This window comes from Nothoprocta perdicaria, unplaced genomic scaffold (assembly GCF_003342845.1).
Source record: "Nothoprocta perdicaria isolate Ctin4 unplaced genomic scaffold, notPer1 scaffold_34, whole genome shotgun sequence".
NCBI classification, from domain to species: Eukaryota; Metazoa; Chordata; class Aves; order Tinamiformes; family Tinamidae; genus Nothoprocta; species Nothoprocta perdicaria.
Window position 1 is genome coordinate 32,439 of NW_020455577.1, and position 14,469 is coordinate 46,907.

The 14,469-nt window shown below is 53.0% G+C and overlaps 1 protein-coding gene across 1 annotated transcript in view; it reads left to right on the forward strand.

Annotated features, from left to right (window-relative positions):
• Positions 1-12,077, forward strand: part of LOC112951232 (pre-B-cell leukemia transcription factor 1) — a gene marked incomplete at its 5' end in the record, with an annotated part of 22,563 nt that extends 10,486 nt beyond the window's left edge. The window contains 3 exons of the mRNA XM_026043888.1: positions 3,624-3,736; positions 5,211-5,300; positions 11,755-12,077. Of these exons, the coding sequence (XP_025899673.1) occupies positions 3,624-3,736; positions 5,211-5,300; positions 11,755-11,847 (296 nt within the window). The remainder of the gene's footprint in view (positions 1-3,623; positions 3,737-5,210; positions 5,301-11,754) is intronic.
• Between the last annotated feature and the right edge of the window lie 2,392 nt (positions 12,078-14,469).

Sequence of the window (14,469 nt, forward strand, 5' to 3'; positions counted from 1 at the left end):
TCATGCTGGACATCTGGAGACATATTTCTAGCACTGGCTTGGTTGATGCTGTGCTGTGTCCCCTCTCTTCTCCTGTGTCCTCTCTTCTTCTGCTTGTGACACTGATAGTGCAGAGCGTACCAGAGTGCAGAGTTAGAGAAGACCCTGCAAGAGCTTTAGTGGAGAGATGATGCTGATGATGGTTGAGTAACGTGTGGCAAGTGGGAAAGGAGCAAAAAATCCCTGCTGGGCCTGCTCAGAATATTTCTGTTTGTTTTTAGACCTGATGTCAAACTCAGTGGTTTTGTCCAGATGAGGAGCTACATGATCTGTCAAGTTCTTCCAATATCTTTGGCCATGGTGGGGCCTCATGGTGGASCACAAGTAGAAGTTAACTCCTCTGTTGGAGGTGGGGTTGAATTCCATGCTCGTGATGTGTGAGTGTCACTGCCATTAACTTCAGGCCTTGTGTACATGATGGAAGTTGACTTCAGTGCTGAACGTCTACCTGACCTTTGAGGGTGGAACGAAGCAGCAAATGAAGATGGCTTGATTTCGGCTGGGAACATCATTCCAGAAACTGGCAAATGAGCACCCTGAAGAACTGCAGGTGTTGCAGAAATACCAGCAATCAAGCCTGTGAGAAAGTTTTTTAATTGGAGACAAGCTTCCAGGGAGTTTTGCTCATCACAAGTGTTAGGGATTGAAGGAATCCCTTTGCTGGCATCGTGTAAAGGTAGACTTTCACCCAAAGGCAAGATCTGAATGCCATAGCATGTTTTGTTTYAAACTTTATTTCCTGCAATTGCTGCTGGCTCGATGGAAACGCAGCACCAAGGAATGGTCATGATAGGCCTTGGGTTTGATAAGCTGTASAGATGCTGTAGATGAACCACTGTTCCACAGTGCTCCAAGCTGCATGGACTGTTGTTTTCCCTGGTGTCCTTTGTTTCAGCTGTGGCATCGGGGGATTGCCATGTCACAAGCAGAGCCCTCTTGTCCAGAGTTTACAAGCTCACACATGATCATTATATCTCAATTCTTGAGGTTYTGAGATTAAATTACGACCATGGAAAAGCTGTGTTGTGTTTAAGATGGAGCCTTTTAGAGACACAGATTAGATTTATGATGGAGCTTCTTCCAGTAGATKTGACTTGTATTCCCTAGTCTTGTCCCCTCTGAGGATACCAGCATCTTAATTCCGAGGGCTCTTCTYATTCCTGCCTCCTCTGCCAAGCACCCCAGTGCATTAGCCCCTCTTAGCTGCTTCTCTGAGACTTGGGGCCGCCGTAATTGTCACACCTGGCTAGTACACRCGGAGCAGAGTGCTGAACCAGCAGGGCAGGCAGCATAAAGGGCTCCCTGCAATTACGGCTCTGATACAAATGCATCCATACATGCGGGCCATTGCTATGCGCATATTTATCTTTGCATCCACATCAGCAGCAAGACATATTTACCGTTTAGATATGCACATATATTGTAAAAATACCCTGTGCCAATAGCAGTGTATATCTTGCAAGTGACAACTCCAGCGCTCCTCATGATTTCCAAGACACCGGCGCTTTTCAGGGCTAGACTTTGTAGCTGTTTATTTTTATTTCCTCGCTCCCATTCCCAMTTTTACAGGCAGGTTTGTTAAGTTTCAATAAGATATTGGTTAAGTTTATGTTGGTTTTATTTTTTATTATGATTTTTATTTTGGTGGGGGAAGGTAGAAGATGTTGCTGTGCTGGTGGTGGTGCCCAGGGTGGCGTATCCTCGGCCTGCCAGCTCGCTCTCCATGGCCTTTGCTTTTAAAATAGCGAGTAACCCGAGGGGTTGGGAAGTGGCAGGTGCCCTTTGGCAGCTGACAGAAGGAGATGGTGGTTACGGCTGCCTCGCGCCTGGTCCTGGGTGTTTCATGTCCCGTTGTTTCATCATTCCCTGGGCAGGATTGGCAGTGAACACACACAATGGAGCTATTCCGGGCTCTGCCCCTTCCAGGCAAGAGTGGGAGGGTCCTGATCCAAGACTCCTCTTTCTCTTGCCTATATCCTGAATGTTGCATCCAGCAGGGATTTTTCTGCCTTCCTTTAGTTCCGAGACTTGCTAGCGTGTGTAGAAGAGCCCTTTGCCAAGAGAGCAGTAGAAAACTTAGTGAATGTGAACCCTCTAGCGCAGACCTCCCCTCTGCTCCCTGGGTTTTCGTGGAGGTGGTTTCCATCGGAGAAGCCTTCCTGCTTGATTTCCAGGGGAGAGCTGGAGTCTGTGCAGAGGGTTCCTTCCTTCTCAGCCCTTTCTCAGAGAGTACACATGAGCCATAGTTGGGCAATTCCACCAGGACTGTGGTTGCCAGTCTGCCAAGCTGGAAACGGCACTGGAGAAGATGAGAGTGTATTTGGGGCTGGATCCGAGAGTGTAGCTGACCTGGGCCCCTGAAGTCTCTCCTTTCCAAGGCTAACGTCATGTTTATAACCAAACCTTGCACGTGGAGCTGTCTCACACTTAATGCGCTGAACTGCACGACAAGTTCTCAATAATCCCATAAAACCTTTTTATTTATTTTTAACCCCCTTCCCTCCCACCCACCTTCCAGTTACACAATGGGTTTGTTTCTCCCGTTCAACAGTTGTTAGGCGCTCAGATACCTCTGAGCTGGAAGCAGAAAAGCTTATTTCTGCAAAAGCAGGAAGATTTTTTTTCTTAATTTATCATTTGATTGTCCTTTTTTTTTCTTAACCCACCCAGTTGTCTTCACTGTAACCATCTTTTTTTTCAGTTTAACGTTGGCGACTGGTGCATGTGGTGGGGAATTTGCTTACGTAGCTTGTTCTTCTTGGGCAGCTGGCCCAGTAGGAAAAAATGACAGCCTTGCTTTCTCTCATAGCCCATCACAATGAAAGACAGTAGCCAAAGTGATTGGTAATGGAAGGCGACCCAGGTGCCTTCCCGTTTTTGTGCGCCTTCGCTCTTGGCATGCTGCAGTTCCCACCAGTGATGGGTTTCTTGTGGAGTGACAGTGACATCGCTGCTCTTGCGGTGTCCTGAAGGCAAATTCCACCCTCCGCTCCCTCAGTGGGTGCTTTGGCCTTGCAATTGGATGGTGCCTGGATGGGTTCACCTTGCAGAGAGCACTGCGATGTAGATAAAACCAGGCCGAGCTGAGCTTCCCAGCAGCCGCGGTAGCGTGGGTCTGGTTAGCCTTGCTGAAAAGGCTTCTGCTTTTTATAGCGAGGCTTGTTGGAGTAATTCAGTTATCCTGTGCAATCTGCTGGGTGGACACCTCCAAAAATCAAAATTTTCAAAGCTGCCTGAAGGATTTTGATGCTTGGAAATGAAGGGAAAAGGCTGTCCAAGTCTTCCAGGCTGAGTTTTGTTTCTCTTGGTCCAGAGCATGAAGAATTCTTCCTCCAGCTGAGGGGCTGTTCAGAGACATTCTTGACATTGAGGTGTAACAACATGTGGCTTTGAATAACCTTAAGAGTGCATCCTTTTTTTTTTTTTTTTTTCTTTTTTGCTTGCTCTGTTCTTCATACTACTAACCTGACTGTGTGTTTTGTTTTTGTGGTTGCTTTGCATGTTGTTCCTTCCTCTTGGCTGACAGTCATGGGGTGGATCTTTTTCCTTTCTGTGATTCAGGTGCCTCACTCTTTCCTTTCCAGGTTCTTCCAGTTCTTTTAACATGTCAAACTCTGGAGATTTGTTCATGAGCGTGCAGTCTCTCAATGGGGATTCTTACCAAGGGGCCCAGGTTGGAGCCAACGTGCAGTCACAGGTAGGGACCCATCCGATGTACTGCCAGTGAATGCATTAGTGTTGGAGGAGCCTCTGATTGTATTGGCACTTCTCCCTCCCCTCCGAAAAGAGCAAATCTCAGCCAGCACAAACGAACCAACCAACACTGAAAAAAGGCAAAGCAAACCAAAAAAGCAACCAACGAACCAAAAAAAAAAAAGGCAAGAGCAACCAAAAAAACGATCAAAAAGAAACCAAAACGAAACACCCAACCAAACCAACAAACCATGGTCTTGAGGAAACTTGCCCACACTTTGTGAATGCATTTGGCTCTGGCTTGATAGTCATATTAGGAGGAGAGGATGTTTAGGAGAACAGGCATGTACTCAAAAGAAAGCAGTTGAGGTTTAGGTTCTGCTTGCTTTATTCTTCCGAGGGAAGGGGCCAGATGTTTGGACTGGTGTCTCGTTTTACAAGGCTTCCACTCRCTCCTTTGATGCCGAACCAGTAGTCTGCTCAAAGTGCTGAAATACACAGCAGCTAGATTTTTTTTTTTTTTAATTAGAAGCCACCCACTCATCATCTCCCCATTTCCCTGAAGCTCAGGCATTCACACCACCCATTTAGAGACCAACAAGACAGAGCAAGGCAACTTTGGGCACTGTTACTGAAATGTCAGCCCATGCTTTGGGCAAAAATAAAGAATTAAGAGAAAAAAAAAAAAAAAACCTCACTCTGATCTCCCACTTCCCATCTGATATCCAGATATGCCATGAGTCTACTCTCTGGCATGTAAAACTTCATCATGTTGAGAAATGACACTCACTCTGACACCTTCATGTTGGGCAAAGAGCGCTTCCTAAAGCCAAGGTTGCTCCCCTCACGAATCTGGACGCAAAGACTACGTGCTGTCCATGGGCAATGGGATGTCCTCACCTCATGTACCTCTCACGGGGCCAGCACGGGGTAGTGGAGGGAGAGGAAGGGGACATGTGGAGGAGAGATGGTGATACGTTTGTGGTGGTAGGTATATTGCCCTCTGAAACCAAGCGGGGAGCTGCACTCACCCAACTCAGAGGATGTCCTTCCATTGACGTGACCTCTTGGCACTCGGGACCAAAGGCTGGCAAGGGACAGGGTCGCTAAATGGCTCATCGGGTGCAACGGGGAGGTGGCTGCAGCGCCGTGCTCCAGCAAGCCCCCCTGCACGCCCGCCACCCTGGTTGCCACCTTTGCTGTAGACTTGAGACCAACCAGGAAGCGTGACGAGGCCACCAGGCAGGCGGCCAGGGAGGCGGGAACAGCCCTCGCTCTTGGATGTCACTCCAAAACCAAGCCCGGTCTTTTTTGTTGTTTTTTGTTTTGTTTTTTCCCTCTTTCTTTAAATATATACTTTTATTACTATTACTGTTTGCTCGCTTGTTTTTGCCCTGCCAAAGATGAACGGCAGCAGCTTTGCCCGCTAACCTTTCTTCCACTCTAATTTGTGTCTTTGTTGTCGTTGGTTTGTTTAGGTGGATACCCTTCGCCATGTTATCAGCCAGACAGGAGGATACAGTGACGGACTCGCAGCAAGTCAGATGTATAGTCCGCAGGGCATCAGTGTAAGAAAAAAAAAATAGGCTTGGGTTCTTGTTGTATTTTTTTTTTCCCTTTCTCCTTCCATTTTTGTTCTCTCACTACCAATTATTTCAAAGCCATAGGGCTCAGAATGCCACTTAGTCGGACTTGTCTTTGCTTTTACGGTCACCTAGTTTATTGCTTCGGTATCGGTCACGCCAACGGCAGAGTCTTGCCCACGAAGAAAAGTGGCGACTGGGCAGGCTCCGTGCAGGCAGCTGGCGTCTAGGCCTGTCAGAGCGGATCAGCGTCCGCGCGGCACCTGCGGCCACGCGCGCGCCGCCGGGAGGAGCTGCGGAACAGGTGACACCTAGTGCGGCGGCGCTGGGGAATGTCACCAGGAACGGGCGGGCGAGGAGGCCGATGGCGGCAACCCGGGCGGCCCGCTAAAAGATAACCCGTCCCCGGCCGGCACGGCGAGCTGGGCCCGGGAAGAGGGAGGGCGACGGCATTGGCCATGGCCATGGTGGGAAGGATGGCCGTGGAGAGCGCGCCAAGGAGAGCGCCACCCAAGGAGAGCTCACCCAACGGAGATGGGAGAGGGCGGGAGGGGGAGGGAAGGCTTCAAAACATCTTCTACTTGTTCCTGGGTGYGCTGGCGGGTTCTGACTAGCATGAAAATTCATAGCGACAAGCTGTGTCGTACAGGGCAAAATCGATCAGACACACACAAGGAGAACCGAGTGTAGATTTGGGACAGCAATCCAACTTCATTTCTCAGATCAATCGTCCGCCATCTCAGCGGCGGTGACAGCAAGCTGGGAGAAGGGGGCAGCCTGCAAAAGGAGGCTGCGCGTGCAGAGCGGGTTCCGCGGCGGCTGGCCGGCGCGGTGCAGGGATGAGGGGGTGGTTGGCCACAATATGGCCAACTGTGGTGGCCACTGCGGTCACCGCGGTCCCTTTCGAGGAGGGGTAYGGACCCAGGTGGGGTTCTCCTGGGACAAGCAGCAAGGCGGCGTTTGTTGGGTTTTGGTGTAGCTCGTGGGAAGGGCTGCAAGAGGAGTCGCGATGGGGAGCTCAGCCCCGGCGYGCGGTTCCCATCCCCGGCAGCACCATGGGTGTCTTCTCCAAGCAATCCAGCTCCGGGAGCATGGTGGAGAGACGCGTGGGGAGCCCCCGGCTCTGCCAGCYGGCATCTGTGGCTCCTCGTCAATGTAAAGTGAAGGTGCTGAGAGGAGACGTGATGCAAGAGGAGGCACTGAAAGAGCTTCCTCGCACCCTGCAGCCCTTCCCCGCCTTGACGTTTCTCTTGGGGAAGGGACAACGTGGCCTCAGCTGCCAGCCATCAGTTCAGGTGGGATGGCAGCTCCGTGTCCAGGTAGCCCAGCAGGACCATGGACCTGTCGCGTCTCCCTCAGAGACCCTTCACCCTTGCTGGCCAAGAGGCCACCTGGGTTTTGCCAGGGCAGGACCTGGCATGTAAATCCTGTGGATTTTCAGTGTGGCAGAGGCCACACTGCCCCGTGGGGAGGGAAGGGAAGGGAAGGGTGGGCGAGGCGGTCGCAGGGCTGGGTGCTTCCCTCCCCTCTCGCTCGGGTGCGCGGCGCTGGAGCGGGCGCCGGGGCTTAGCGGGAAGCTTGACGTCACGAGGCAGGGCAGGGAGGATTTGTGAAGTAATGTAATTGAACATGTGCAGATAATTATGTCTCATTACATAAGCCCCTTGCAAAAACGGTGCTTGGAGATGCCACATGAAAGAGCCTATCGTTCCGCATTAATTTCTCTGTGTGCTGAATTTATTCCCTTTCTGGCTTTTTAATACTTGGAGAGTAAATGAATCGGAGGCTGATCGTGATAAGAGATGATACTTTTGTATAYATTAAAATACCCCTAAGGAAAGAGGCTGAGCTGATTATGGCTGCAGTTGGCTTGGAAAATAACAGTGGGCYGGGTTAAGCCAAAATTTGGGGGGAGGGTTGCTGCTGGGGATTGTGAAGCAGGGAGGGGGACAACGGGAGAGCGGAGAAGAAAGAGGTAGTATGAGCTTGAAAGCCACATAGGATGAGAACAGCTCGTCTGGGTTTGTGGCCATCGGCRGCGGTGGTAATGGGGTAATGGTGATGCCATGGACATCACTGGGAACCGTGAAGCTGGCAGAGGCTCTGTGGTCCACCCCGCACTTCCCAGGTGGGCTCTGGGATGTGTGGGAGCCACCAGGCTGCTTAGGTTCATTYGCTGAGGCAGCGGAAGCCCAAATTGGCCCAAAGGGGCCAGGAGCAGGGAATGCTCTTCAGGGAGGAGCAGTGTACCAAGTGGACAAAATGCCCACCTGAGTTTTGGGGATGACTCCTCACTTCCAGGAGRTGCATTTCCCCACACATAGGGGCTGTGACTCTGGCAGGCACCTAGAGCAAGGCAGAGAGCAGGGCAGTCTGTTCAGAGACAAGCAGGATGCTCAGGAAGCATCTTCTGGGTTGTGTGTCTCCTTCTCCGGAGGTGTTTTGCTTCCCGCCTATCCCTGGAAGCAGGTCTCTGTGGCTTTTATGGTCGCTTAATGTCTCCCCAAGTAGAGCTCCGAGTGCTTGATGAACCACAGCCATGTGGCTTGTCCATCCCTGAACTGTGGCTGCCTTCTGGGAAAGCCTTGCTCCTCAGCAAAGTCCAAGCAACTGCTTAACTCGGGCACGGGGAAGAAGAGCCCTGGAGCCTCGTCAGACATGCAGGCAGGTTTTAACTAAACCTTTCAATGCAGAGAAAGGGCAGTGGGTTGCAGGAGAAGGCTGCTAGTGACACTGAAAACTGTGCAAACCCTGCATAACTCAAGGATCCCTGTGAGGCGCTGGGAGGAGATGAACCGAAGCCTAGTCAAGAGCCCTGTCACAAAGATCTCCGCGCAGGGCTGAGCTTAAGCCATCCCCAGAGCCCGTCAGGCCTGGGAAGTCAGGAGCAGGTTCCCCAGCTCTGCCGTTACAGACCTTGGCGAGGGAGGCAACGCGCAGGCGTCGCAGCCCTTGATGGAGGATGGATTTTTAGATGCGTGTAAGTCGTGACAGCCGAGGACACAGATATACCCAGAGCCCCGTTTCCTCCTGGCTCTGCTGTGAATGTGTCTGCTGGCCGCAGCTGCCCGGCGGCTGACAGAGCGGCCCGCGCTGCCCCAGCCAGTTCTGCATCGTTACCACAATCATCAGCTGTGTCCCGACCAGCGCATCCCCGTGACCCGCGGTGATGGCTGAGGCAGAGGGAAAGCAGCTGGCTGCTCATCCCAGCCGGAGCCACGGCGGGAAGCACAGAGTCACAGCAAGAGGAGAGGGCTCTGCGGCCTCACGTGTTCATGCAAGGAGCAGCGGAGGGGCAATCAGGGCAGGAGCCTCATGCAGGTGCCCTGCCTGCCTTGGATGGCCCCGGGAGGAAGGAAGGACCTGATGCCTGAACAGAGCTGCTGCTTTGGGCTCGATTGGGCTGTTCTTGCAAGCTTTGAGGCTGGGTTTTTTTGCACTGGATGATGTCTTTTCAGGGGGGTCTGCATGTATATCCGTCCTTGAGTCCTCCTGGCTGGGATTTTCAAAGGATTTAGAAGCCCATGTTGTGATGACGCCCAATAAAAGTCAGATTCTTAGTCCCATAAGCTGCTGGATAGCCCCAGCTCAAAGTATTGCCCTTCTTGCACTACTCTACAAGCCTAAATTTGTTAAGTATTTTAAGTTCTTAAATCCCTGTTGAACCCATCTGGGGACAAGTGCTGACCACGGAGTGAATCTCAGGCAGCCTTTGCAGGGCAGGGCTTTCCTGCTGTACCAACACACTTGTGTTATGAAGTGCAGTTGCTCCAGTGCCTTTCCCTACAAGCACACTTGTAAGTCACAATGAGGTTGCTACAAACGCATAGGTCAGCCAGCTAATTAACTAATGAGATATAATCATCTTAGCAAAAACTCTTTCAGCACACCCTCTCCTTCTCCCCCTTGTTCCTCCCATCCCTAGCCCTCTAGCAGAGAAAATTGGACAGGCCAATTTATATATATTTTAAAAGTCTAATGCAGGAGGCTATTTTTAAAGTTCATCAGTGTGCAAATTTTTTGATTTATAAATGCTGTTCTGTGTTGCTGGGTGTATTTACGCAGCAGTATTTGTCATTAAGACGTTGGTAGTGAGTAGCAGGGTGTGCGAGATTGATTTTTGCATCCACTCTTGTCAGCTGAAGTCAGGATCATCACAGTGCACACCAGTGGCCCCAGTACTTGTAGGAAGCTTGTGATGAGAACCCCTTCTCYGAGAAGGTGCCTTGCAGGAAGGCATCTGCAGCCCTGCCCCTCCACAAGCTTTGATTTGCAAATGGAAACTGGCTTTTTGGTCTGTGAGAGATGCGTATTTGATCACTTGTGGAAGATGCCTCTGCTGAAGACTGCAGGAAGAGAGCTGCCATCACAACTCTGRAAAAATGACTTTGGATGTTCCTACGTGGTGCCAGGTGCCCCTCACRTCTAGCACCCATCACGTGTGGCTTGGTTTCCTCAGGCTGGCCGGATCTGACTGGGTTCCCTCTTGTTTAATAGCAATTTGAGTGCTTAGTCAAGGAGAGACTAGGAGGCTCTTAAAAATCTGCAGATCTGAAATCTCTTTGAGGCTACTCCTRTTCCATCAGGTTCTCTGTTTCCCCTGTGTGATCTGATGCATTTGTTGGCCGGCCCGTGGATGGTGGGACAAGGATTTGGTCACAGAAAGCAGGATGCTTCAACAGCCTCTGTGCATAGCAGAGCGCTCATCAAAAACRAGGCAGAAAGTCACCTACCAGCCCCCGAGCTGACAACCTGCCAGACTTGCTGGAGGTGACAAAAGCACTGCGAGTTTTGCGGCAATAAAAGAAATGGGCACTAAAAATGGTTACTTCAGCAATCCATCAGTGTGGCTCCRTAGCTTGGACAGCCAGCAAGGCCGTGCCCATGATCTTTGGGAAGGTGGTCTGTCTTTGGCTGCTGTCCCTCTGGAAACAGCCACAGCTGCGTGCGAGGGCTTGCCAGAGTCACTGCTGAYGCCTCAGAAACATCTTATCACAGGTGTGTGCTAGGTGTGCTTATCACAGCAGATCCAAAAATGCTCATTATGGTCAGATCTGAGCTGATCTCCTTACGTAGGGAAAAGAGGCAGAGGTGGCTGCATGGGCCGGGCATGTGGCCCTACTGAATGTCAYGACAGGAGCCCCAAGGCCACCACCCACTGTATACCCAGCAGGCTCCCAAGCTTTGTGCTCCAGGGAGCTCTGCCGGCTACAACAGGATGGACCCAGGGAGCAGAGGGGTGAGTATGGGTGGTGACTACRTGCCTTCAAGAGGGTGAAGGACCCAGCCTCTTTGTGGAGAGCTTGTCCAAACCATGTAGCAACAGATGCCCCAAGATGCTTGGGATGTGGTCAGCTGTGGAGCCTCTTTCCCCTTGCTCCACCTGCAGCTAAGGAGCCCTGGGAGGCTGGATCAGCACCCTCCCCAAATCCTCATGTCTTCCCACTGAATCCTGTGACAGAGGAGATCATGAGGACACAAGACACAAGCTCCTTCCCTGCAAGAGAGGAAGGTGATTCCCAATCTGCAGTACCGTGGGGCTTCCCCGCATTTTAGGGGGAGGAAGGGCAGAAAGGGGAGAACAGGGGGAGAGAYGCTGAATATCAAGGCACCGCCGTCACTGTCGCCAAGATCTTCTCYCTCTTGCTCCTTTCAGCCACGGCTGCCAGGCGAAAGCCTCTCTAAAAATAGTTTGGCACAATAGGGACCGAGCCCTGCTCCGGAGGGCCCCCCTTCCTCCTCCTCCCCTCTTCTGCTCGCTGTAATGACCCTGCAAACACTAAATGGCATCTGAGTGCATTAAGCAGCAAACGCTCCGGTGACATAGCAATTACGGCTCTGAAATAGATTTGGTGCGTCACGGAAGATAAGGGTTTTGAAAGTTTCTGTTGTGATTATAGCTTGTAACTCCAACAAATAACAGGCTTCGTAATAAGAGGCTGCCAGCGCCGCTATTGTGGTTCTCTCTCACTGATGGCACGTAAATTGCTATTAATGTCCTAAGTGTACTTGAATATGCCAGTCTCTGGGCGGCGGAGTTGGCTCTGTGTCTCTCTTTACACGGCCTGTCATTGTCGGGCTGATAATCTGCAGTAATTGCTGCCTCTCGCCACGGTCCGAGCTGTGGAAGGGCGGCTGCTGGGGGGATGCGCGGGGGCTGCGAGGGGGTGGCGGGTCCTGCTGCCACCTGCGGTGTGGGGATCTCCTGGGGGGTGTCCTGGGGGTCGTCGCTGTCCCACCTGTGAGCAAGGAGGGCAGGGGCGGCCGCCGGGGCCGGCGGCGGCTGCGGCTCGAGGGATGGAGGGTCCCACGTGGGGGTAAAGCAGCACTGAAGGATGAGTTTGGCCGCAGGAAGGGGCAGGATGGGGCTCGGTGGCGGCGGCCGTGGGCGCCCGTGGCAGCGGCTCATCCAGCGGTGTCTCTCCCTCCCTTCCCGCAGGCTAATGGAGGTTGGCAAGACGCTACTACCCCGTCGTCGGTGACCTCCCCCACAGAAGGCCCTGGCAGCGTTCACTCTGATACCTCCAACTGATCTCCCGGCAAATTGCATCCCTGGCTGAGCCCGGCCCCGGCGGGGGCAGGAGGGGAGGGGGCCTCTCCGAACACCGCAGCAGTCAGACTGGAGGTGAACCCAATCAGCACACACGCGAAGACTCCTTCTCTTCTCTTCTCTTCGTCGGGATGCTTTTTTTCAGCCAATCTGGACACTTCTTTATACTCTCTTCCCTTTCTTTTCTGGGTAGAAGCCACTCTCCCCCCTTCCCGTCCCCGCTCCAGCTCCCCGCCACCACAACACCACCCCTGCCCCTTCCCTACCCCTTCCCACCGAAGGCTGTTTCGACAGGTAGAAGGATTGTAAGGAGGAAGAGCAAAAATTGCTGCCGCACAAAACAAAAAAAAAAAAGAGAAAGAAAAACACAGCAACAAAAACCAAACCAAAAGCAGTGCACGGCCTCGTGCTGGGTTCCTCGTCGAGGAGCCAGAAATGTACCTCAGCGGCGCCTCGCTCCTGCCGTGCGCGGCAGCCCGGCCGCTTCGCCCCGGGGCCCGCACGCTACCTCGCAGCGGGGCAGCGCCGCCGGCCCGCGGGCACCGCTGCCCACGCTGCGCCCGCGCTGCGCCCGCGCCTCGCGGGGCTGCCCCGGCCACTGCCCTGCTCCATCAGCGCGGCTGCGCGCGCACGCAGCAGGACACGGCCACCGGCTCCCGCTCCTGCTCCCGTGGCAAAGGTACCAGGCTATTCCCAACCCGTGCCTGCGCCCGTACCCTTCGTTGCAGTACTGCTAGGGACGGGCAGGATGAGAGGGGAGGAAACAAAGCAGGAGGAGGCGTGTGAGACCTTATCAGCCCCGATAAGGAGAGCGCTGAGCGCGTCCCCAGTGTTTTACATGATCCAGCATTAAGTAATGATGGATGGGACCTGTGCAGGAGGCCAGCAGTGGATTTTTTTCCATCAAGGAAAGCAGYACCTGATGCCTGCTTGTAGTTCTGTCTGCAGGGCCACCCACTGTAGAGCTGAGCAAGCATCGGGCGGGTATCAGGCTCTGGAAAAGAAGGACACAGGCTTCCAAATGCCAATAGGGTCCAAAGTGGTTGGGGTCCTCCTCTGGCCATTGCATTCCCCAAGCCATGCTGGAGAAACGGTGGTACCTGGCAGGTGCATGGAGGAGAGACCGTGCCTGCGCTGTCYTTGTTAGCTCCTACAGTTGGAAGTGACCTCAGGGAAGCCAGAGTTGGATCCCAGAGGATGGACACAGGCTGGCTGCAGGCTGCGTGCAGGGTGAAGGGACTGGCTGCTTTTGGTTACTGTTCATGCAGCAGGTTTGCTTGAGGAGGAGCTCTGCAAGGTGAGTCGCTGCTCCTCTTTGGGCTTGTTTTCAGGCTAGGCTCATGGTTTCAGTCCTTGAGTTCCTGTTGAATGTGGCCTCCAAAGGCACGGGAGAGCTTGAGTGATCCTCCGGCCAGCCACAGGTCTGCTTTTTGGGGGTGACTGGTCATAAGTAGAGTTTATTCCTGTTGGAGCATCCTTTGGACAGATGATGTGGCCTCTCATTTAAGAGCAAGATAACCAATTTGCCGCATGCGTTTGGCCAAGTTTTGCCGCAAGTGATAGGGCAGGAGGACACTGGAGTGCAGTAGTTAAGGTTACAAGTTCTTCCAGGAGGCCAAGTCAACTAGGGTGGGCACTTGCAGGCTCAGAGCCTGSGTTTTGTGTGTATAGGGGGTATGGCACCTTGTGACTAACTCTGTTACTTCTTCACCACATCTYGTGCTCCCCCAAGTCCATGGGTCATTCTCCTTCTCCACCCTCACCTATGGTGGCCTCTGTGTCTCCAGCCATCTTGAGATCAAAGTAATTCCAGCAGTGCTGAGTGGGAACCACCCTTCCCATGGGAAAAAATGCTGGAGATTGGCCCAGAGCCCAGCGCCGAGCGCCTTCAGTCCTGAAAAGGTGCMTGGCTTTCCATGGGGAAGAACCCCAGAGCACTGCCCAGCCACTTGCTTTGGAATTTGGGAACTTCCCCTCCATTGACAGGAATCGATTTATCTCCAGGCTGGTGGGGAAACAGAGCAAGACTTGGAGCACATCTGAAAGGCTGGGTTTAAAAAATGGCCAAAAAAAGTCCCCATTTTTGTTCATTGCTGGTGTTGAGGGACATGGGGTTCTTCCCTGAGAAGGCAAAGACAGGGCAGCAGGAGAGCGCGAGGCCTCGGCCGCCACCAGCTGCTCCTTAGCGGGCACGAGCGAGAGCGTCAAGCGCAAAGAGAGGCCGTTCCCCACGAAGGCTGCCCTCCTCCTCCTCCTCATCCTCCTCCTCCTTGGCCTCTCTCACCGCTGCTGCGCGGCGGCCTCCCGCCCGTCCCCGCAGGGCCACGTGTGAGGGACACGGAGGTGCCACCAGCCTCGCGGGTGCCTGTCCCGGCACGGCGGCGACTCCTCCACGGTACTTAACAAAAATCCCCCTTTCCCGGGTTTTATCCCTCCCGTTTGCATTGTCATAGCTAGCTGGTCGCTTGCCTTTTTTTCCTTTGCCTTTTTTTAATTTTTTCCCCCCTTTTTGTTTTTCCCTTCCCTTTTTTTGAGTTGCATTTCTCCTCCCTGCTTCCCTCCTCCTCCTCCTGAAGTGTTGTGGGTTTTTTTCTTCTTTTTTTT